The sequence below is a fragment of the Macrobrachium rosenbergii genome, chromosome 12, assembly GCF_040412425.1.
Source record: "Macrobrachium rosenbergii isolate ZJJX-2024 chromosome 12, ASM4041242v1, whole genome shotgun sequence".
In the NCBI taxonomy this organism is placed as follows: domain Eukaryota; kingdom Metazoa; phylum Arthropoda; class Malacostraca; order Decapoda; family Palaemonidae; genus Macrobrachium; species Macrobrachium rosenbergii.
This window is the reverse complement of record NC_089752.1, coordinates 106,645,101-106,670,987: the sequence shown is the minus strand read 5'-3', so window position 1 is coordinate 106,670,987 and position 25,887 is coordinate 106,645,101. Positions and strand designations below refer to the sequence as shown.

Genomic DNA, 25,887 nt, shown 5'->3' with positions numbered 1-25,887 from the left:
ATAACGATGGCATTGTTAAGAGCAGATTTCCTTACAGCGCATAACCTCCTTGTCAACATAGCAAGAAAAGAGCTAGTCATCTCCTCAACAGCCCAGCAGACGTACAATAACTTCAACAACAAACAAGAATGAGGACGTATTCAAGGATGGCCTCACCAAACCAGTGAAGCACAGAATAAAGCATCACATCCAGACAGAGAGTCCCTCGATACACTCAAAATTCAGACAGCTGGCACCTGAAAAACTTTCATTAGCAAAGACAGTTTTCAAGGAAATGGAAGAAGCCGGATTATGCCAGAAAGGATTCAGTCCATGGGCATCACCACTGCATATGGTGCCAAAAGCAGAAGGAACATGGCGCCCGTGGAGATTACCGACAGCTGAATGTCAAGACAAAGCTGGACAGATACCCACTACCTAATATAGCAGACATAACCAACGAAAAGAGTGGAGCAAGAATATTCACCAAGATCGATCTGCTGAAAGGGTATTTGCAAGTACCGGTAGCAAAAGAGGATATTGAAAAGATGGAAATCATCACCCCCTTCGGCACCTATGCATTCAATTGCAGCTGTTTCAGTCTCTGCAACTCAGGGGCAACATTCCAAAGATTAATGGACAAGATATTCAGGGACCTTCCAATCTTTGTAGTATACGTGGACGATATACTAAAATTCAGCCTGAACCTAGAGCAGCATATCTGATTCTCCCATTAAAAAGGCTAAAAGAAAACGAGTTAATAATGCAAGAACACAAGTATGAATGGGGAAAGAAAACAAGTCAATTTTTTACGACACAAAGTGAGCCAAGGCGGCATAAAACCAATACCTGAAAAAAATAAAAGCCATAACAGAATTCCCTAAAAAAAACAATAGTGAAATCAGTACAAGATTTCTCGGGACTCATAAACTACTACCACCGATTTATTCGAAGTATAGCTAAAATCATGAGCCCCAAATCAGTGTTTGAAAGGAAATAAAAAACAATTAACTTGGGCAAGTGAACAAGACAATGCATTTAAGCTAGCAAAAGAAGCAATAACAAATGCAACAACACTGATATTTCCTTTACCCAACAGATCCCTCACATTGACAACCAATGCAAGCAATACAGGAATGGGCGCCGTACTTGAGCAGTACACTGATGATGGTCGCCATCCGTTAGCTTTCTACAGTAAAAAGCTAACAGCAGAGCAGAAATACTCGATGTTTGACAGAGAACTTTTGGCAGTCTACAAAAGCAGTCCGACACTTCCACCACATGGTCAAGGGCCGAGAATTTGTGGTCCAGACAGATCACCAACCCCTTGTCCATGCCTTCACGAAAGCAGCAGATGCGTGGTCAGTGCGTCAATAACGACACATGTCAACAATAGCAAAGTACTCCTACACGATCAAGTGCCCGTCGGGCTCATCAAGCACTGTGGCGGATGCCCTATTGAGAAACTGCGCCAATACCATCCAGCTTGGGATCCCATATCGCAAGATAGCAGAAGTGCAGGAGGACAAAGGACTGCCTCAACTGCAGTGGATAAATCCCGCCCTAAAATGGAGTGACCTGTCGATCAACATAGGAACGGCAACCATCATCAGTGAGATGAGTACGGGAGGCCCACACCCTTATATGCATGACAAGTGTTTGTACAAAGTTGTAAAAGGGGTTGCAATGACAATATAAGCATAACAGATACATATATGAACACAAGATAGGGCTGTCTTCCTTCTTGCAAATCTGCACATAACAGTCAACCTTACTACCTAGTAAGTGAAATGCTTTTAACCTTGTATGAGGTAAACGTGACAGAAACAATGATAGGCATTCCATCTATCATTTTGGATGTGCTGTGATGGGAACCTTGCCAGACAAACTGACATACATACATATGGGGGGACAGTCTGATTGAGAGACAGACTAGCAAACACAGTGAGGAATTATTGATCCTAGAATTTTGTAGGTGACAATTAGGCGCAAAAAACTTTGTTATTAAATAGCATGAGATCATATCCATGATGGGAAAAACAATAAACACCTGAAATGTGGTGAAAACCATCAAATTCACCAAAAACTGCAATAGGCAAAGTAACTTCATTCAACTGCTGGACAAAAATTTTGTGAGATATCGTGCACATGATGAGTAAAATAATCAACAACCATAACAATTTTGGATCATCTAAATTTCCTCATGAGCCAGAAGTAGGGATAACACATAAATGATTGGTTTTTATCCAACAATAATGGCATAAAACAAATATAAACATTAGCAAAATGAACTCTCTAGTTCTGGTTCATGTAATTAGTTGATTAATGGTGTATAGAGTTGTGCCAATTCTGTGGGTCATAGCCAGCTTTAAATCAGACCAAAGATATATTTCAACAAAGATACATCTCAACCAAATCTGAACTTGAAGTACCATACTCTGACCTGGCCTAGTATGAAGACTCCCCTAATATACCAATGTGTGGCAGAGTGTGTGTGAAACGAGCCTATTTTGCATTATTACCACTGTACTTAAAAAAAAAAAATTTAATTCCACTGGCATGAATGCTGAAACATAAACAAGATGGTAACTATGTTGGCAAATATCAAGTTGCAAAAGACTTGAGCATGCTTTTCACATTAGCCTATGCATAGTAAGGAGACTTGAGAACAATGCATCAAGTGACAAAACTACTTAATAACCTTTATGAATATGATTACTCCATGGCCTACTCCTTTCCATTCACCCCAGCCCCCTTCAACAATATCGCTCACTTCACCTTCAGCCTAATGTAGGCCACCGAATGTCTGTAATCTGCATTGGCGTCAATTGGCTTGTTGCTCTTTACCATAAGTCTTAGTCTATGGAGATGTCTGATAACTATGATAGTCTAGCATACCTGACCTAACCTATAGTTGGTTTCAACTCATTTGTCCACCCACAGGTGATACTGTGGTAATGCACATGGGTAGCTCAAGACTGGCTGGAAATCATTTCCGTATAGTTGGCTTAATGTAATAAATATTCACATTGCTTAATGTAATAAATATTCACACTATTTCTTCAGTAATGTACGTGTGCAGGAGACATACAAAGAACCCTCACAGCTTCTTATGTAAACCATTACCAATCTTGCCAATTTGCACAATAAAAGCAACAGAGAGATGAGCTTGAAGCAAATGGTCTACTAAGATCAAACACAAACGGATGATGGGCTTTCAATAATCGTGTTTTATCTCAATGGTACAACCCACGCTACACTAGACCTATACTCCCAAACTTCGAATCACAAGATTTTCTCATCATTAAAGCTTATTCTATGTAGTTTCACTGCATGCATGTAAAAATAATATTCATGTCCATAAACTGGAAAAATAGCTTTTAACCCTTAGTGGACAGATTGAGCTTCAGTGTGAAGTAAAACAGGTTTGGGAACGTGGACGGATTGAGCTTGAGTGTGAAGCAGAATTACGCACCACTGTTATGGTAATAATGATTTGAAACAAAGGTGCCAATACATCTATATGCTATAAATTCACTAATGGCAACTTTTATACAGACGTGAGAGTTAGGCCAGTATCAGTAATGCTTGTGACTTCAAGGGGGAAAGTACTGCATCTCTCTCTCTCACGAGTCTTTGTGTAAATTTGCTTGTAAATATACGAAGGGGTTGCTGTTGTTTTTTGTTTTTGTCTTTTACAATAGTATGTCAGTTGTAAATGTAATTTTACAAAGAAAACTGCAAAGAAATATTAGAAAAAGCATGTAAAAGTAAAAAAAAAGTTACTGAATTTTCCTTCTAAGTAAACTTACGTGAATATTTTACAAACAAATATGCAAAAATTTGTTACTGCTTTTATTTTTATCTGTTTTGATATTGTGTGAGCAGTAATAATAATTTTACAAAATCCAAAAACTTATTTATTAGAAAAAGCATATATAAGTTGGTAAAATTTACGATTGTCTTGTAAATGAGGCCCCACAAGGGGTTGTAAATAGTCATTTTCAACTTCTCGTGGAAGGTAGGGAAAATTTTTTAGAATTTTTTTATTTATACAGTGTCAATGTATGTGTCATTCTCTTTCCATTTATGTGGATTTTTTTTTTTTGCCGACCTCAAAGTTTCCCCAGTCTGGGGTGCTGCACATTGATAAATTATGCCGTCCCTTAAGGGTTAATGATATTAACCACGCGAACAAGAAGTGTGGACAGTTAACTCTAGGCCTATGCTTTTGACTCTCTGTATATTTGATTTTACTGGCCTCCTTGTAATCACACTTTCATTCCATTTGTCAAAAATACTTTCAGTATCATTCCAATACCTTACAATAAAAATATATACTGTATATATATTTCAAGGCTAGCCTTTAATGCCACACTTAAAATAGAAACATACTATGGATAATGGGAAATTCCAAACTTTTATTCAATGAGTTATCTGGTAACATGCTCCTGAAAGTAACTAATCACCAGTCCCACACAGCATCAGACTATAATATTTCAAGCTATTTCCAATAGGCCTATTACCCTACTCATGTAAATTACACACAAGAAATTATTAAATTACCTTTCATTCGCATTCGCATACCCAGATATCTTTTAATTGACCTACAATAAGATAAAAAAATTATTTAATGCCCATCGTTCATTTACGTGACCTGAGTGGGCAGTACGTTACAAGCTTGTCAGCATGTGATTGTACTGTTATGTTATCGATATAAATCAGCATTTTTATAATTATCGATTATACCCCACCACCAAATCAAGCATTTTTATAAAAATAATTAAAACGAAGAAGAAGAAATATGAAGATGTGAGGTTCTTTAAAAATATAAGCACTCAGATGTATTACTGAAGAAACAGCTTGCATCTTGATTACAGTATGCATACAGTATCAGAAACATTGATTTCAGCCAATCAAGGGCTTTTTGTGAGTAATGCCTCACTTACCTGAAACCTACATCAAAGTGAGTGGACAGGTGGAATGAAGTTGGCTATAGCCTAGGCTTGTGTAGGCTTATGTAGCCAAGTTTGGTAAAACTAAATACTACTACCATGCCCTTCTGGCTCAGTAACTACTAGGGGTAGAATGCCCAGTAGGGGACCACAAATTACTTGTGGGGATCCAAGGGGGCCCAGCAAGGTTAGGACACAGCGTCCAAGGTTAGTTAGATTATATGGTAAAACCATTGTACAGCTCTGCAGAGAAACTGATTTTTCCTACACTTTTAGTGTTGCTGATGAAGATGGTGGTGTTGTTTATTGTTGGTTAATTATTATTAACTTCACATATCTCTATCCAACATGGCTGGGTACCCTTTGGGGACACAAGGTTTTGGGTGGGGGAAATCGCTGGGAGAAAGACCGGACTCCCATTTTGTTGTTATGGAATGGTTCTGCACATGCCCAAGTCATTGGGGAGCCATATGTTCAAGAAGGGATTGGCTAAGGAAACATTATAAAAGGAACTAGGTAGAACTAAGTTATAGGTACACGGCAGGTATTTAGCGAGAAATGGCAGTTCTTATAGTATTTTGGATGCTTATTAACAATTTAACGTTAATTTTTGGCAGTCGGCTGTAATTAACTTAAAATTTACCTTTGAACTCTACCCTACGGTAAGGGGGCGATGAACCGGGGGTTTCATACGCGATCTTCACAGGAGACAGAGCACCCGGTATGTCTGTTTGAATGGTTCATATCCCGTCTGGCAAGTGCAATAACTTGTTAACGTATGGGTAACTCCACCCCTCCCCGGGCCAGTACTAACACGGCGAAGGGACATTCCATTTGGCCGACAACAAACAAACACCGCCAGTGTCTGAAGCCCTAAAAGTGTTGAAAAAACCAGTTTCAAGGTACTGCACTTGCGGACGGGATATGAAGTGAAACAGGCGTAACCGTGCTCTGTCTTGTAGATCGCGTTAGGGAAACGCCTTGTTGGATGGACTTCAGGGGACAATTACAGGTTAATTACAGCCGACCGCCAAAAAATAACGTTGAATTGTAAATAAGGAACCAAAATACTATAAGAAAAAATATCGTTGAATAGTAAATAAGGAACCAAAATACTATAAGAAACTGCCATTTCTCGCTAAATACCCGCGGTGTATCTATTACTTAGAAATACCAGGAACTATACTAACCTAACGTACCCTAACCTAACCTAGTAGGTCGTGTTGCTTAGCTGGGGAGCTGTGCTCCTGGGACCCACAGGTGAAGGAAACCCCACTTTTCACCAAAAGTTCCCCTGTAACACTCCGTATGCATGACAGCACTCCAGGATGGCCAGTATATAACATATCAGTTCTGAGGTTAGTTAAAGGGTAATTACAATTGACTAACAAAAAATAATGGTAAATTCTTGATAAAACAACCAAAATACTATAGAAAAACTCAATTTCCAAGACAATACTGTACCCCATGCGGAGCTGTTCTATAGTTCTACCGATTATATTCCCTCTGCAATGCCTGTAGCCTACGCCAAGTCCTACAAAAATGTTTAGGCTACTGGGCCTACAGCAGTCTTGACACCCTACTCTGCATTCACTCCATGGTTATCCAACAGTTTAGGGGTCCAAATTCACTACACCCTGTGTTTGTTTTCTTTCCAATTTTTTTCTTTCGACAGATGAGCAAACAGAAGTATTCCCTTTGTTTTTTTATAATCTCTGCTTCCGTAAGCAGATAAACTGCTCATTTTTACATTGTTTTCCATGATTCTATATTTGATAGGCTAAATCGGCTAATTAGGCCCTGAATCGGTGTGCTGATACCGACTACGTAATGCAGCGAATTTGGACCCATAAACTGTAGGATTACCCACTCCATTACCAGTTTGTGTGAAGGCTGGGTTCAGTACTTAGTACCAGCCCCTTGAGGATGAACGTAAAAACACACAACCAAATGATACGATACTATAACCTCGGCCTTGGACTACTACTAGAGGACTTGTAAAAACCTTAGCACTCTTCGCAGTCTGCCACGAATTCTAACGAAAACTCGGCCAGCCTTAACTTCGCAATGCTGTCTTTGATGACGTGCTTGAATTTTAAGACTCAAGAAGAAACAACAAACCAAAAATTAAGCGAGGCGACAGCAAGTGGAGCGACCTGTACCGTAATCTACCCTATAGAACGCCTATGTACGCCTCGTATTGTTACAGGTCATTTCCATTTCAACCGACACAATTACACTGCATTCCCAATCACTAGGTTACAAAGCCTCATTTTTGGGTGTTGTTACAACGAGAAATGTGAATTTTCATCCTGTTTAACTCTACACATACATAGATGTCACAGAGTCTACTCACAGAATCAGCCATTTTCCGATCTTCTTTCAGTAATAGTTCCACGCTCAGCAGTTATTTGCTTTGGGTTGTCTTTCCACTGATCTGTAATGTCTAGAGCTCGTAAGTCAAATAACTATTTTAAATGGCTTTTTATTCAGTTGTATATATGGTTATATTCGAACTATATACTTATTTTTCGTTTCGCATATCGTACAGATCGTTACTGAAATGAATACTGTTACTACACTACAACGATCTTTTGTCTCCTAAATATACTTAATGAGAAAGTTATATTAAAATTTATCGCAGATCTACTGTTACCAAGATATTTACTGTTTTTAATTTGTTTCAACATTCATCCCCATAGGCTGTTTCGTACTAAACAAAGCGCTTTTGGGAGTGGTTGTGTTATAAAGATTCTACCGATATCTCGATACAAGTATTGGTAAAGGCTTGACCTTTGAAGCAACGCAAGAGATAACTGAAAGCTTTGACAATGTATTAAGTAAATTTCTGTGGGTCTGAAATGAAATTCTCGTAAATTTCAAGAGAGAAAAAGCTAATTTTTTTAAGGGGTAGTCGGAAAAGGGCATGCTTATGTGAAAGTACAAAACTGAAGTATTTCTTACAAAAAACGTGATGCTTTAGGAATAAAAACAAACGCTCAAATTAGTGAGGTTCTACAGACAGTAAATATGAAGGTACTATTAAAAAGCTTATAAAAGAAAGAAACAGTAAATAAAAGGGAAGTCGGTGTCATAAAAGAAGAGGGTATAACAACACGAAAGTGAAAAGGTATGAACGCAGTTTTAAGTTATAGAGCTCTTCACTTAATCTAGTAATAGTGTGATCGCAACTGTGTTTTTAGAGTGAACGCTCAGAAACCAGGAGCCAGGTCTTTCATTTTTCAGCAAACCCCTCTTTATCCTCAGGAACGTTACCGCGCTAGGATACACAATTATTAAGTAAAAGATAACTCAAAATCGTTGCCTTATCGGCAACCTGTTATCATCAGATTACACGTATGTGTACAGCAGATCGTTCATACTTCACTTTGATGAAATAAATAAAGTATACGTCATCCAATTCTCAAATTCCGGAACATTTCAATTTCATCGAGCAAACGCCGATTCAGTCTCATTTATGACTGATGACGGAAATGAGCTTTGCTGGATGAAATAGTAAAGAAAACGTAAAAATGTATTATAAAGGAGTAACTATTGTAGAGTTTGTTTACATTCGACACTGCAAAACTACAGCAAGTGTTTGTTTCCGCGGAAGAAAATGGACGATTGAAGTTGAAGTATCCTTAATATATTGGAAAATTACGGTGCATTCCATCCTTGTGGAAACCCAAGCAACCATCATATTAAAAAGAAATTATAAACAAACAGCTAAATAGACTGACGTAGCCCTGGAACTGACGGCAGCATGTATGCAATCATAGTATATGTAGTTCTTGAACTAAATCACAATACTCTAGGACCGACTTTTACCCATACTAAGTTTGGCCATATGTTTTGGTCCAAATTTAAGTTTATCTGCGCAGCTAACCTGGTCTAGGCCTTTTATAAGATGGAGGTGGAATTTTTTTTATATATTTTCTGTTTTTGTTGAAACCATTTTATTTTATTTTTTTTTTTTGATGGACGTTTAGATATCAGATTTGTTGAAAAATTGGAAAATGTCATTTTGAACGAAGTATAAAGAAATTATCAAAGGTTAACATTAGGCACTTCGGTCAAATTTTGTACTGACTGATTGATTTATAGATTTTAGGCATACATGCCATGCACTGAGGCAACTAAGTTTGTACTGATTCGACAGTATGATAAAATTTTTCCTAGAAGCTTAAAATATAGACACTGAGATGTTGACACTGAGCATTATATATAAAAATTATATATATATATATATATATATATATATATATATATATATATATATAATATAATATATATATATATATATATATATATATATATATATATATATATATATATATATATATATATATATATATATATACTTTACCACTTACACAATTGTTCTGTGGATTAATACAATTAATAACCGGACCTCATTTAAATAGAATGGTATCTAACGGAGACTTTTATTAGAAAAGTTACAAGCTTTCAAGGGCTTGTGCCCACATCGTCTGGTGGCCGTGCTGTATCTATATGCGTCTGGGGGAAGGGATTAAAGCCATTGTTCCCATTCCATGTGCTGGCTTTTGCAAATCCTTTAATAACCTCCATCTCCTGGGAATCCCTGTCCTCGTGACCTTGACATTTCTCTACAAGGGGCGTGTTGTCCACGTAGTCTCTTATGTTTTTGTATGCCCTCTTTTTCGCTGTTTCTAGATAAGCTGTCCTCAAAACCGCTTCTAGTGTTGCCTGCCATTACATTATTTGCTTACGTTATGAAGGTATTTCATGCAATCAATCTGGCTGTTTTTAGTAGTATTTTTGTATAAGAAATGCATGTTCTCCCGGTCTATTCTGGGGACGTTTCCCGGCAGTGCTTGGCAACCGCCAACGGCTTACTCTAGTATCTAATGTTGGGAAAAAGACCCCAGGGTAGACTGGGAGAACATGAACTTCATATAGAAAAACACTAATAAAACTTCTAGATTGACTGCAGAAAATACTCTCATAACATGAGCAAATAATGGACGCGGTTTTGAGGAGAGAATATCAAGAAAAAGTATATGTGCAACAACGAAAAAGAGGACATAAAAAAACAAAATAGACTACGTGGACGGCGCTCCCTGGAAGAAGCCACAGGCAGAGAAAGGTCAAGGTCACGAGGGCAGGGCTACACAGGAGATGGAGGTTAATTAAAGGGTTTAGGAAAGCTAGCACATGGAATTCAAACAACAGGGGCTTAAATTCCTCCCCAGACTCATATAAATACAGCGGGGACACGTGCCTAGTCATTTTTCGGCTACCACACGATGACAAAGTTTGTAACTTTTTTGAATAAAAATTTCTGTTAGATAACATCCTGTTTAAATGAGGTCTGTTATATATATATATATATATATATATATATATATATATATATATATATATATATATATATATATATATATATATATATATATATATATATATATATATATATATATATATATATATATATATATATATATATATATATATATATATATATATATATATATATATATATATATATACATACAGTATATGTATATGTGGGTGCAGTTTTATGCTAACCATGGTTTTCTGTGTATTCCTTCAACATCACTTAGGAAACATTTTCTTGAAGGTAAAGAGTGAATATAAAAAATTTGTATTTTTTATTGGTCATTACATTTCTTCAATATTTAATATATTAAAAAAGGATTCACTCTTAAAACTAACTGTTATCAGTTTGATTTGTTTTTTCCAGTAATACAAAATTGCATTTTGTATTTTGAATGCAAGACTCTTAAATCTGTCTTTCGTGTAGACATGTGGTTTCTCATTAAAGGTTAGAACCTCAATTAATTCTTCTGGGGACACGCTACTCACCTTGTTGCACCGCATTCAAATTTCATACAACGTGACTTCATTTATTTTCTAGCTCCACGAACTGTAGACTCTAAAATTCAGGCACATAATTTCTTTATTTCTTGCAAATCTTGCTTGGAGTACGAAGATTACGACCGTAGTAAAAGTTATTTCTCTTCAGCATTTCTCTGCTCGGGTGTCCGAGCTACAAAGGCCATCAACTTCGTAATGGCCAAACATTACCGACAACGAGACCGGCATGAAAACATTACTGCGACACTTAGTGTACAATATGGTATATTTCAATAACGTTTCCCGCCTCTTTCACCTCTGGAAAGCCAAATTATCAATACCTTGAGCAACCCGAGGTGGCTCGACAGAGGTGACTAAATTTCCGGGGGTGCTGTTGGGGTTCAACAGAATTCCCGCCGATAGGTTTGAATGAGCGGGACTTCTCTCTCCGCTCTGGGACTTCTGATCATCGCTCATGAGAGCCAGGGCCTTTTTGCTGTCCGAAATCATTCTCTGCAACAGATCCATACCCGTGTAGTCTCCGCTGCCGTCAATCTTATCCTCGAGCCCGTAAGAACAGCCGAACTGCTCCTGGAAATTGTAAGGGTTTTTTTAAACCTCTTAATTTTGATAATTTTAATCATTAGTTTTAACTGCATAGGACTAAGTGCTTAGATAATTTTCTGAGCGAGAGACAAAAACAGACAGACTTAAATTGGATGCAACTATACCGCGATATTGCGAAAGTGATAATAGTTAAAATCTCTAAAAACAAAGCGAAAAGACAAATATATCTTAATATTTTTTTTTTATTGGAGTGGCAGGTTCAATTCTCTCATGAGGAGAAAATGTATGACCATTAAGAATGCCAGTTCTAAGCTACAAAGGTAACAGATAAAAGACTCAGGCGACCAGAAACACATCACTACCTGCAAATGGTGAGCAATTTTAACTTTTGTGTCGAGATCAGTCGGAATGAAACCCTCCGTCGTGCAGAGTGTCGTGAACTTTGACGGTGCCAGGAAAAAGCCGTAAGGAATCCATCCCTTGTACGGGTTTCCTTCTAAAACTTCGTCCTTTACCTGGCGGAGAAAAGGTAAAGATAAAGAATGATGTATTCTGAGAAACAGGTACTAGAAATGAAAGCCATTTGATTTATATAAGAGACTGATGTTTAGGTTAAGGTATTATTAAGCAACATGTGTTCTAAGGTAAAGGAACAACTTCGGCATATTCGTGAAACTTAATGGAATTGTAAACTTCAAACTAAATTGTAGTTCTTCTATCACTATACACTGAAGTATATATATTTTTCGTCCGCCTGAAATCTATGTTTAATATTCAACGTATACTTATTCTTTAATTATTTTGTTGCCAAAAAAATTAAAGAATGATTCACTGCCAAAATGATTAAAGAGTATTTCACTGCCAAAATTATTAAAGCATATTAAAGAATATTTTTTCACCAAATCTGTTCATGGGCAAAACTTTTCGTTTGATCTCAGCGACTGGACAAGGGAAAAGTGTCGACAAAAGCCTAATGAAAGTCAAAAGAAAAGTAAAAGAAAAAAACTAAAAGTAGTAGGCAACGTTGCTTGACTTCTGCTTGCATTTCTGAAAGTCGTGTACTTTACAACCAACACTGAAAACTCGGATTCTTGACACTCAACTTACTGAACTTTTTAATATTTGATTCTTCAGTTCTTCAAAAAAAAAAAAAAAAAAAAAAAGAGAAGAAGATGATGAAACTGTTGCTGTCTTGGAAGAGTTGTTGACGTGTTGGAAATAGAGGGTTAATTTATTCATAGCACGAATTGCGATTTAACGTCATAAAATACCAAACAACGAAAGGAAATTATTCTGTGGTCTTTGTTGTCCTAGGCTATTCTTAAATATTTGCTGCTAGTAGTTTAATATCCGTTTTTTCTACAATTTCTAATCAGTTTCCTTCTTGCTCTACCGTGGATTTAAAAGACGATAAAGAAAGCAATTCAGGTAAACATCACTGAAGATTTTTTTTAATTCATATATATAAAATGTGTTATCCACAAACCTACACCAAATCTTCTCCGTAGGGGGGTAGTGCTGTCAATGCACCTCATGCGGTGCACTGTAGGCACTACTTAAGGGTCTTTGCAGCGTGCCGTCGGCTCCTAGCTGCAACCCCTTTCGTTCTTTTTACTGTGCCTCCTTCATATTCTCTTTCTTCCAACTTCCTTTCCACCTTCTCCTAGCAATTGATTCATAGTGCAGCTGCGAGGTTTTCCTTCTGTTACACTTTTCAAACCTCTTAACCCTCAATTTTCCTTTCAGCGCTGATGACCTCGTAGGTCCCAGTGTTTGGCTCTTGGCTTAAATTCTATATTCAGTTCAATTCAATGCACCAGATCTTTATTTTGGGAGAGTCTTGGCAACATAATATATTATCAATTCTATTAAAAATATTCCTCTTCAACATTGCTTAGAAAAGAAGATAATAGATTAAGCATGACCGCACCGAACTTGTGTGTGTGAATAAGTCTACAACAAAACAAAAGCTGTCCTCTTTTATACCAACTGTAAGAGAGAGAGAGAGAGAGAGAGAGAGAGAGAGAGAGAGAGAGAGAGAGAGAGAGAGAGAGAGAGAGAGAGAGTGTTTGTCTGAAAACTGTTCCATTATGACCTACCATTAAGTATGTTGTTTTAGGCTGTGACCCCATTATCATTTGTTTTTATTGTTAGACTTTTCAGTAATTTACTCTTAGTGATTCTGGTGCCTTTGGTTCTATTTCTTCTTACCTGAAATTTGTCTAAAATGTACTCCTTGCACATGTATTATTTACAAATACATGGACACACACAAAACACACACACATATATATATATATATATATATATATATATATATATATATATATATATATATATATATATATATATAAACACCAATGAAAAAGTGTTCACATAACAGTAATGAGTCCTGTGAATAGCAAAATACAAAACTAAGTTGTCTCATTTGTAAAATGAAATTATGATGTGATTAAAAAAGATTTTCCTTTTTTTAAAACTAATTATTGTTTTACACATCTTCAGTCGGTTATAAAACTCTAGTCTTGGGTCCTACGGTATTTCAAGCGTCTTAATGAAAGCGTCATCTTTTCCTATGGCCAAGGGGATTTGGCAAGATTGCTGTGTGTTTACCGGCATCTTTCGCCTGTTCAAGACCGTGCGGAAGTTAAAGGGTTATAAACCTCAAAGCGGGTGAACACAATGTGCTGAAATGTGGTAGGCATTTTCATCAGGTAATGATTTCGAGATGATTAACTTCTGGAAGAAATAAGCTCGGATTTGCCGGTGTTTCCATGGAAACCGTTTAAGCTCCGAGCCACTTTCTCCCGAAAGTTAATCATTTCGAGGGGGTTGCGTAATGACTTCGTTAATAACGTCAAGTTGTTCGCAGTCAGACGTACGTACGATGACATCAGAAAACGTCCGTGAATGTGTAGCAGTTTAAGTGTGTTTGTATGTACACATATAATAATAATAATAATAATAATAATAATAATAATAATAATAATAATAATAATAATAATAATAATAAATTATTATTATTATTATTATTATTATTATTATTATTATTATTAAATAACAATGATATAATGATAACATTTTTTATATCTAGGTGGACTCACTCACTCGCTAGCACTATTGATTCGACTCTCTGCCTTTAACTTTATGGCAGTCTCGCCTCGTACCCCATTACTTATTTTTCCACCCTAATTCGTAACATTATTTTATTAAACAATATTTTCGTATTAAGATAACACACGAGTACTCTAATGGAATTACCTCAACAACAAGGTAAGGCGCCTTGCACTTCGCTCGTCGTATGCCAACGGTGTAGCGCGCGCGATGCTGGTAAAGTGCAGGACCCCACGTCTCCTCAGGTGTGACGAGGGCTCTCAGATTCTGTAGGGAAGAAGAAGTGATGTCAACAAAGTCCCTCCAAATTTAGTCAGTCTTTTAGGTTATAATGTTATATGGACTTGCTTATAAATTCTGCATCTTTGACTCAAGAAACACCAGAAAGTTACTTCATGTTGGATAGCATTGATTTTTAAAGACTGGTAACAAAAGTAAAAAAAAAAAATTATGCAATAAAAACAACCTAACCTTTTGCTTGCTTCTCAGAGTTTACAGAAATTGCAGAGTTATCTCCAAGAAACACAGTCTAGGTTTTAATTCTGGATGGGTTTGATATAAGATGGAAAAACCGACAGTTTAGTGTCTTGAACTAGTAAATTAGAATAATATAAATAAAGAAATAACATTTAAACCAGCAGTAATTCTTGTTTTAACTGGAAGTAAATAAGGAGCAATAGCATTCGTTTTTTAAATAGTCTAGCTATGGGAGTTACGTGGCTGACAGGCTTTCAGGGAGGAAGAGGTTTAGTCTTTTGAAATAAGAAAAGCGATGAATACAACCTCTTACGTACAGTAAGACAAAGACAGTGAGGCCACCTAGCAACCAACAAAGAGAGAAGCCAAAAAGTGAGATCAGTTGTAGCAGCATGAGAATAATAATGATAACGATAATAGTGAAAGATATGTAAAAAAAGTTAAGTATACCTTAGTTTTACCAGACCACTGAGCTGATTAACAGCTCTCCTAGGGCTGGCCCGAAGGATTAGGCTTATTTTACGTGGCTAAGAACCAATTTGTTACTTAGCAACGGGACCTACAGCTTATTGTGGTATCCGAACCACATTATAGCAAGAAATGAATTTCTATCACCAGAAATAAATTCCTCTAACTTTTCATCAGCCGGCCGCGGGAATTGAACTCCGGTCCATCGAGTGACAGTCTGAAGCTCAACCGACTCGGCCGAAAGATATGTAGAAATATATTTCGAAACCCATAAATAAGTGTAAAATATGGCAGGAGAAAATGATAATGTGAATATATATATATATATATATATATATATATATATATATATATATATATATATATATATATATATATATATATATATATATAAATAATGTAAGTATATATACACGTATATGTATATATGTATAAGTGTGTGTGTGTGCTCTAACACAATGCTTTTCCTTGCCATATATTATGATTTTGGTGTGAATATCTGGGAAATCCTGTGTAAACAGGCCATAGTTCCTACTAACGGGGTTATTGGCGAGGGAAAATACGCAGTGATACTACCATGACGACACGATGCACATTGAAGGCAAGACTTCCACTATGATAATCGTCAATCATATCGTCTCCGTGGGTGGGCAGCATGGCCAAGAATTGCCAGTAATTGAGCAACAAAATAAAGTAATAAAATAACAAAATAAATTACCAGATGAATAATAGTAATAGAGTAACAAGAAATAAAGAATTTAATTAGCTATATTAGTTATATGACGTCAATATTTTTTAACGGAATGCAATGAGGTTTTGATGTAACGAAAATATTCGTCACATCAAAACCTCATTGCATTTCGTCCAAAAATATTGACGTCATATAACGCCAGTGGTTGCTGTGGAAACTATGAAAAAATTCATTGTCGTGTCAAGGTCTAGGTCACGTTCTTGTGAAGTTCCGAAAACAGTCACCTTTGGTGTGTCATGGGTTTTAAGGAAATGAGTACGCGCGCCCTTGCTTATGATTTTCCTTGCCGAAAGATTTAATAGCACTACAGATTTTCTTAATGTTTTTATGTACTGAGGGGACATGATTTTGTAGGCACCCTTTATCATCTTGTCTAAATCGTGAAGACTGGAGAGAGAGAGAGAGAGAGAGAGAACAAAACTATAAATCATTTAAAATTATTTCACACACCGATTTAACTGTTTTTAACTGAATTTAACTGTGCATGATCAAAGGGATGAACAGACGAAGCTTTAGCTTCTAGATTATGATTCTGTAGATAAAAAACATAAAGGTTTGTAAGTTGTATCAGTGATTGAAGAGGGACCCTTCGGGTGCTTACTTACCTTGATACAATGCAAGTTAAGATACCCCAAAGAGAAATCATTAATGAAAATAAGTGGCCACAGAATTAAAGTACCTTCCTGTAAGAAAATATCAGCGCAACTGTGAACAGTATGGCCAGTCCTGGCGGTGTGAGACCTAATATGAAGCCTAAGGTGTTATACATTTCCTCCCTGGAAGGTGAAATTAGGATGTGAGTCCAGTTGTGCCAATAGGAATCCCAATTTATGCCAGACACTGAAGACCACACTGCCACTGCCTAGAAGAGAGAAAGAGGATTTTTAGATTTCTTACCATTTCATAGCTTTCATGCAGTGATATTTTATGACTGTGTGTATATAAACAATTAAATTATTTCGCGAACTTATTTTTCGGTACCGATGACCCTTGTTATTGTAACACCACATAGTTTATTTGCTAACAAATCAATCAACCCATCTGACGTAAGACATTTTACCATTTTAGAAGAACCTTTAAACAGGTAATGGATAAATAAATGAAGATATTGAAAGTTCCAGTTATATTATTGCCCTTTCAGTAATAAAGGCAAAAGAAACGACCGACTGAATACTTATTCTCACCAGAAGAAAAGCAGGAACCAGAAATTTCCAGAAATACTCGAAAAATATGATCGATTTTCGAATCATTATTTTGAAGTGGTTGCAGATATGAGTCGAGCCGTAGATGTAGGCCAATCCGCAGACCTCGGCGAAACCCAATGAAATGGCACTAATCCCAGGAACATAGGTGTCCACAACTCTTAATAGATACAGACCTTCCTGAAAAAGAACAAGTGGGTAATAACTGGCATTCAGTCGGGTGGGAATCTTTCTAACTGTGAAAGGAAAGCTGGACCACTGATAAGAAACAAAAGCTTGATTTGAAAACTGTTTTTCTATGCATATACCTTTGGCATTCGCGTGCGCGCTGTATGTTTGACACTGGCATAATTTCTTTATGTAATGCTCAAGGCTGAAAAATGAATGACAGAATAATAAAGTACTGTGTAATCAGTACTAAATAACAGCACTGTTCTCTGACCAGTGCCTTCCCTTCTAAGTATATCTGAAGAGATAACTGTGATAGCTTAATTCGCAGGAAGTGAAAAGGAATAAAAGTTACCCACTGCTGTGTTTAGGCAACTTGCAACCAAGAAGTTTGAACCCGCATCAAAGATTGCTCGAGCTACACTCGAAACATAGGCCTCTTGGCAGCTTCTGTAATTCTGCTGCTACTTATCGCTACACCGTCTATTTTACTTCACTTTCCTTGCCGGTCCGTGATTGCTTCAGGTTTTACGAAGTTATGCCACCACTCATTTTCTATGCTGACTGGAGGGAAATTCTGCGTTTGCTAAGCTCATCCTAGAAGTGTCGCACTCTAGTGTCGTACTGTCACTATTGGAAATCATGATTCATCTGCCAATTATGCTGCCTCAAAACAACTGCCCTTCACAGCTTTGCCCTCTCTCTGTTTTGCCCAGAGGACGAGCTGGCTTTTCAAAGTGTGACTTACTGGCTGCTGGTGACGTTCTTGAATATAAATGAAGGCTGGGCATACTTTGGTGTTCTGGTATGTGAATCATCCCCATGAGAAAAGATGATATTCGTCTCAGGCATTACTACTTCAGTAATATCTAATATACCAAGTACAATGGCTGTTTTTGCAGTTATTATTCAGTTTCGGATCTTCTTCGTTGTCGAGAAATAAGGTGAATGTAAATCGGGAGTGGGGTTGAGATTTACAATGTCACTGTTCCACGCAAGCGAATATCGATGAGCAGTGTGTCATGTAAGCATAAAAAAAAAAAAAAAGCAGTAACCTTGAAAAATGTTCGATAAATCTTTCCTTGTTCAGGTTCTGTATGTTTTTTTTTTTGTTTTTTTTACCAGTATTTTGAGTTATTGTGCGAGAAATGATTCTGGACTTCATAAACGTCAAATTGAATGCAGTCTTAGTCGTACTGACAGAAGAAATACAAAGGAAATGTCTATGTCTACTTTGAGCGAATAACCAGAAGGCCATGAGAAATATTTCTGAGGTCTCATAACTGCCTCGCTATAGATATAAGGTGCATTTGTCGCTTGTGTGGAAGCATTTTACTCTTACAGATACACTACCGTAACGGGGTAGTGTTGTCAGTGCACCTCATGCGGTGTACTGTAGGCATTACTTAAGGTTCTTTGCAACCCCTTTCATTCCTGTCATTGTACCTCCGTTCATATTCCCGTTCCTCCATTTTACTTTCCACTCTCTCGTAACAATTGATTCATAGTGCAACTGCGAGGTTTTCCTTCTGTTACACCGTTCAGACCTTTTTGCTGTCAATTTTCTTTTTAACGCTGAATGACCTCATAGGTCCCAGCGCTTGGCCTTTGGCCTAACTCCTATATTCTATTCTTTATAATCTGTTCTCACAGATACACAGAACAGATGATACATTAAAAAAACCAAGTGCTGAGTCTTTTACATGAAGATCAGTTGCCATGCTAAGCGTATAAAACAACTTCATAATCTCATTTCTCAACAAAAATATCTCTGATCACACAGGTACCAAAAAGCAATATAATCTTGATCACTTTACAATCAAACGCCGAATTACATTTGACCTACCGTCATCATGAAGGGTAATCCACAAACCAACCCCAAGAGGCAGATGAAGCACTGGCACAAAAACTTGCGACCTCCAGTCCTCCATTTCGAAGGAAGAAGATCCGACACGCTGATGACGACTGTCGAGGCCAGCATGAAGGTGTTCTCGAGGGATGCTTTGCAGACAAGCAGGTAAAGAATGGCGGCTCCCAGCTGAGGCACCGCCAGCTTCGTCAGGGCGAATGAGGACATGACGAAGAAATACCCAGGGTCTACGGAGAGAGGGCAAAAATAACTAATATCGTCTGTCTGACTTTCAAACTGTCAAGGCAGAGCGAATTCAACACCCGCCATCTAGGCAAATGGCCCCGTTTATGAAATATAATGACAAACAGTTGTTCTAGCTATTATGTACATCCAAATGCTGTGTTGCACATCGCCTGGCGGCGGAGAAGCGAATAAATAGAAGCTAATGACATTTGCAGCTTTGCGTGTGGAGACCGTGGATATTAAACCGTATTGCCAGATGAGTAGTGTTTGAATACTGAATACATAAAACCTAAGTGAGTGTCCATCCTCAAAGATATGTTTACTAACCTATTTTGTAAACTTCGATAAAAACCTAATTAAATGCAAACCCAAAATAGATATTGTCAATATTATATATTCGGTTTTGTAGAGAAATGATTAATTTTCAGACCTTCAACTTATATGAAAGTGAATGTGAACCTGCATTACATCAAAGCAATTTATCCTGTAATGGCATACGAATTACACCAAAGTTTTGTAAACATCTGTTATTCTAACAATAGTCTTCAATATAACCTGATATTTCAGAAACAAGTTTCTTGTAGTTTTTCCTGAAATATCAGGTTATATTGATGCTGTACGAATGAAGATTACTGTAAGAATAACAGACGTTTACGACACGCTGTTGTATAGTCAGAGTTGCAGCTTCTACAACAAGCTATTCCATTTTCCAATACGGAAAAAATTGTTTTCATGTAATGCATTGTCACACTCAGTTTCATATAAATGTGTAGGCTTGGAAATGAACCATTTCTGTATATAAACGAAGTATGATATTGACGGCACCTAATTTATGTTTGCATTTACTTAGGTTACTATCCAAGTTCACAAAACAGGTTATTAAACAAATCTCTGAACACAAACGATCACTTAGGTATCAGGCACGCAATGTTCAAGCACTACCCATCTGGAAACATGGTTTAAGATACACGCCTCCTTACAACTTATTCTAAGTGTCATTAACGTTGTAATCCCAACATTTAAGTCTACAAATGACGTTTTCGAGTGACTGATAAGTGTTTCTATTTACTGACTTTTGTCAACATTTCCTTGGCTGTCCAGGTGGCCGTGGTAAGGAGTCAGGGCGATCAACACGATGAGGGACGCCAGGATGTTTGTGATCACAGCCGAATACACGTCGAGCTTTATCTGGGAGAGGAAAACCACAATAATAATAATAATAATAATAATAATAATAATAATAATATTTTAATAAAATAAAAATTATTATTATTATTATTATTATTATTATTATTATTTTTTTTTGAATGAATTTTAATGCTATTTTATTGAAATATTTTTATCAACTTGTTTTATAAATTTTTATTATTAACGAGCTTTATCTGGGAAAGGAATACTATAATAATAATAATAATAATAATAATAATAATAATAATAATAATAATAATAATAATATTTTAATAAAATAAAAATATTATTATTATTATTATTATTATTATTATTATTATTATTATTATTATTAGGATGGATTTTCATTCTGTTTTATTGAGATATTTTCATCAACTTGTTTTATAAATTTTTATTATTAATAGACATGAATATTTTTCATTTTATCAAAATATTAAATGAAAAATATTCATGTTTATTAGTAATAAAAATTTATAAAAGTAGTTGAAAAAATAATTCAGTATACATAAAATTAAAATCCATCCTAAAAATAATAATAATAATAATAATAATAATAATAATAATAATAATAATAATAATAATAATAATAATATTTTCATAGAATAAAATTTTTTTATTAATAATAAATATTTATAAAATTAATTGATAAAAATATCTCAATAAGCATTAAATTAAAATTAATTCTAATAATAATAATAATAATAATAATAATAATAATAATAATAATAATTACTTCATAATTCTGGAAGCACTGGTGATAAGTTTACAGTCAGCTTCTCGTTAATTGATCTGCTTTTTTATACGACAGTTAGGCTGTCAAACCAAGCACTGGGGCACTTTCGGCCATTCAGTGAAAAAGAAGGAGTTGGAGTGGTTGGACAACAAGGCTGAAGAATGGAAGCAAAGTTAAAGGGAAATAAAGTGGGCGCAGGTAGGAACCGAAGGGACGCCGCAAACATCCTTTAGTTAGCCAACAGTGCACCGCGTGAGGACCTCTGACGGCACTACTCTCCTACCGCGTTATGGGTGTCTATAATCATAGTCATAGGTTTTTCAGTACACAGACTCTTTTCTTAGTGTTATTCCTAATATTCTAAAGTGGTTTCATGAACATGAAGAAAGACTGTTAACTGTATACTCACTCTGTCATTGAAACTCTTGTAACTTGCCCGCGCAATCAACAGCCCAAGGGTTGGTCCCAAAGTCCACGCCACCTGAGAAGAAGAAGAAGACATGAATTTGTTTTATTTGATAGTTGGGGGCCTCTTTTGATAAATGCCAAGTGGATAAGCAAATAATTTTGACACAAGAACAATTTGGATTATAATCCAATTCTGAATATGGTGATTACATATACATTATATACTGCCTTATTATAATCATGAAAAGTTTACCTAAGTCCAATTTGGAATTGCAGCGAAACGATAGACATTGCTCAGTTTCAAGTTTATTGAACTATCGACAATTGCCTTACTTATCTGATAGTTATTATAGTAATTATAATGATAATAATAATAATGATTCTGCCTATCTGAACTTGACAATTAGTCAACTTCATCGTGATATAGGCTATTGTCGTTGTATTTCTGTGATTAATAAATTAGGTGAAAAGTTGCTTTTTATTATAAACACAGTAAAATTACAGTGCATTTTGAAACATTAGAAACTCTAATTTGATATGTGACATGACTTTTAAATTTCCGTAATCAACAAAAAAAAATAACTGATGTTGTAACAACGCCAGCATTATTATCAGTGCAATGGTGTCAATATAATAAATTTTGGTACCATAGAAACGTGAAATGTTATGTGAGAATCCCGTAGAAATTTATCCTTGGTAATCTGAAGCATAGGCTATTTCCCTTTTTAACAATTTCACAAACCTTGTCAAGAACCATTTCAGATCCACCTCTGACTTTCTTATCAGCTTATTCCTTCATTTTGCCTAAAATTTTCCAATAACACTGAAACGGATAGCCCACCTGCCCTAGAGCATCCATCCATATGCTCGGTTCTGCAAAGTCGTCGAAATCGATGTGTAACACCATATTGAGGCCCATCCCGCTGTTCGTCAGGGGGAGACCGATCATCATTATGGCAAAGAGCAACGACAGATGCACCAGGGCAACGACTTTGGAGGTCATGCTAGTTCCCCAGGGGTCTCCCAGCATCAGCATGAAGAGGAGACCCAGCCATAAGAACGCGAGGCTGATGCTCAGTTCCAGTCCAAGGACGTTTCCCTCGTCTACTTTGAATGCCCCGAGGATTTTCGTTCTGGAAGAAGAAGAAGAAGAAGATGTAAACAGCCTGTCATGCCATCACTGATGTCTCTCCTGAGACGAGGTTGGATACTTAACACATACTTTCAGTTCTAAGGTTATTTAGACTCTTCTCTATGGGAAAAATCAGAGATATATATATATTGAAAATAATATTCATTACATACATGATCGTTACGGTTTGATGAATGTTAGTGATTTGAATTTCGTGGCGAGACTTGAAGGCAAAAATACCAAGAGGTTCCTTCGACGTACTTGTAGAGTTCTTTTCTCCTGTTCATTTAACGTTTGAAAAAATATACTCAGAGTGGAAGTGAGAAATACACTTACAGAAAATAATATTCGCTCGGGATCATGACATTATCCGAACTTGTCACGTTGATGGCGTCCACTTCACTGCACTGACTGACATTGTGAAGACAGTGCGTCCAAGGAAGCTCTTTTTGGAAACAGTCGAAAAAGTACAAAATGGACCAACAGAACACCGTTCCACTATAGAGCATCAGGATGAAACATGCAGCTACCATGCCTACGCCGATGCCTGTAGGATGTTCGTTCAGTTTTTAAGTAGTTGTAAAGATATTTACATAGACATGTATATGTGTATATATGTGTGTTTATGCATAAAATACACACACACACACACACACACACACACACACACACACATATATATATGTATATATATATATATATATATGTATGTTTATATATAAAATATATATATATATACATAATATATATATATATATTATATATATACGCCTTTTTTCTTTTATGGAGGGGTGGCGCCAGTAGGGTACAGCCCTTTGGTTTTATGGCAAGTCTTGGGATGAGGTTGCTAGCCCTACACCCTTTTTCTTGACTATAGGTATAAGAGAAAAGAGCACTTGTGTGCACCCTCAAGTAAGGCTCTCAAAGCTGGTGGTATGGCAGATGGAAATTGAAAGAATGAAGAATGCAACTGATGGACGACTGTAATGATATTAAGGGGAAAATACAATTTGAAATGAAATTACCACGGGATATAAAGTACAGACCTCAAAAAAAGTTAAGTATATCTTAGTTTTACCAGACCACTGAGCTGATTAACAGCTCTCCTAGGGCTGGCCCGAAGGATTTGACTTTATTTTACGTGGCTAAGAACCAATTGGTTACTTAGCAACGGGACCTACAGCTTATTGTGGAATCCGAACCACATTATAGCGAGAAATGAATTTCTATCACCAGAAATAAATTCCTCTAACTCTTCATCAGCCGGCCGCGGGAATTGAACTCCGGCCCATCGAATGACAGTCTGAAGCTCAACCGACTCGGCCAACAAAGGGCTAGTACAGACCTCAAGCACACAGCTCAAGCACACAGCTCTAGAAACAAAACAAACTTTCGAATTTTCACCTTTGCTACATTTAACGAGTATGAAATAGAACGGAACACTGAAAACAATGAGACAGTTCTGTAAAGATGCAGTCACTTTCACACAACAAAATGTCGCATCGGCCTCAAGATCACAGGTCAGGTCACTCACCTTTGAGCAGGGGAAGACACCTGAAGAGTGTTACGGTACCCAGCGAGGAGTACTGGGCCATAATCTCCTCCAGAACGCACATGGGTATGGCGACCAGTACAATCACGACTGAATAGATCAGGAAGAACCCCGCTGAGCAGAGCAGAAGGAAGGAAGACAGAGAAAAGAACTTTGATAACATTATCCAATGAAAGATGTGATAGAACCTCTTAATTAATTTGATGGTGGAGTTATGTAATTCAGGATCTAAAGAAGGAGGGTTTCCTGTGAACACTCATTTAGAAGGAATGATTTCAGGAATTATAAATGAGTTTGAGTTTTGCTAAAGATTAGTAGATTGCTTGTAAATTTTACTGGAGACAATAAACTATAACAAGTGAGATTTCTTTACATTGAGGATATTGGTAGATTTTTTGCTAAAAACAACTTAAAAACGTAAATGCAGAAAATGCACATTTTCTGAAAAATTGCTGTAAAATATAAAAGAGCAACATATAACAACACTACATTATGTGTTAAGGAACAGAAATGTCTAAATTATTATCACGTGAGGTAAACAGCTAAATTTAATTACTTATTTTTTGGTCTGTTAACGCAAATGAAAACATCTCTCTCTCTCTCTCTCTCTCTCTCTCTCTCTTCTCTCTCTCTCTCTCTTATGACAACAAAACTATTATGCGCTGTGGAACAGAACTGTCTAAATTATGATCACGTGAGGAAAACAACTAAATTTAATTACTTTTTTTGGGCGTCTTAACGAAAGTGAAAATGTTCTCTCTCTCTTTTCTCTCTCTCTCTCTCTCTCTCTCTCTCTCTCTCTCTCTCTCTCTCTCTCTCTCATGACAACACTATTATGTGCTAGGGAACATAAATGCCTAAATTATTATCGTGTGTGGGAAATCAGCTAAATATAATTGCTTCTTTTTGTTTGTTAACGTAAGTGAAAACATTCTCTCTCTCTCTCTTTCTCTCTCAGTGAAACATAGATTCATGTGCTACCTACACCCAGAGTCTTTCCCACTCCATTTGTAAGCGAGGGCAGGCGTCCTGAATACGGCAGGCGAGGCAGTGGCGAGGTAAAACTGGTGCAGAACGTTCATTATCACGTATTTGAGAACAGGTTCCTCGCCCTTGCTGGATCCCGTTCCAGCAGCTTCGGAATTGGTCTCGGAATCCTCTGTCTTGTCCTTGTTGTCGTCGCCTATCTCTCGACTGTGGTGGGCCTGTGATGATAGGAACAAGTTCGCGAGCTGC

The 25,887-nt window shown here is 36.7% G+C and overlaps 2 protein-coding genes across 8 annotated transcripts in view; both read right to left on the bottom strand.

Annotated features, from left to right (window-relative positions):
* Positions 1-7,420, bottom strand: part of LOC136843830 (serine/arginine repetitive matrix protein 2-like) — an 86,729-nt gene extending 79,309 nt beyond the window's left edge. The window contains exon 1 of one of the 5 annotated variants that reach the window (XM_067112625.1): positions 7,291-7,420. In XM_067112625.1, the coding sequence (XP_066968726.1) occupies positions 7,291-7,302 (12 nt within the window). In that variant the 5' untranslated portion in view covers positions 7,303-7,420. Of the gene's footprint in view, positions 1-6,812; positions 7,127-7,266 lie in introns of those variants that run through there. The other 4 variants (XM_067112624.1, XM_067112626.1, XM_067112628.1 and 1 more) reach the window with 4 other exon arrangements.
* Positions 7,421-10,574: 3,154 nt separating this feature from the next.
* LOC136843828 (sodium-dependent noradrenaline transporter-like) overlaps positions 10,575-25,887 on the bottom strand; it is a 294,066-nt gene continuing 278,753 nt past the window's right edge. For all 3 annotated transcript variants that reach the window (XM_067112623.1, XM_067112622.1, XM_067112621.1), the window contains 12 exons: positions 25,637-25,856; positions 24,634-24,765; positions 23,436-23,646; positions 22,809-23,100; positions 21,969-22,040; positions 20,712-20,826; positions 19,390-19,640; positions 17,358-17,555; positions 16,853-17,035; positions 14,625-14,744; positions 11,726-11,878; positions 10,575-11,387 (listed from right to left, as the gene is read on the bottom strand). In XM_067112623.1, coding sequence (XP_066968724.1) covers positions 11,109-11,387; positions 11,726-11,878; positions 14,625-14,744; positions 16,853-17,035; positions 17,358-17,555; positions 19,390-19,640; positions 20,712-20,826; positions 21,969-22,040; positions 22,809-23,100; positions 23,436-23,646; positions 24,634-24,765; positions 25,637-25,856 — 2,226 coding nt within the window. In that variant the 3' untranslated portion in view covers positions 10,575-11,108. The remainder of the gene's footprint in view (positions 11,388-11,725; positions 11,879-14,624; positions 14,745-16,852; positions 17,036-17,357; positions 17,556-19,389; positions 19,641-20,711; positions 20,827-21,968; positions 22,041-22,808; positions 23,101-23,435; positions 23,647-24,633; positions 24,766-25,636; positions 25,857-25,887) is intronic.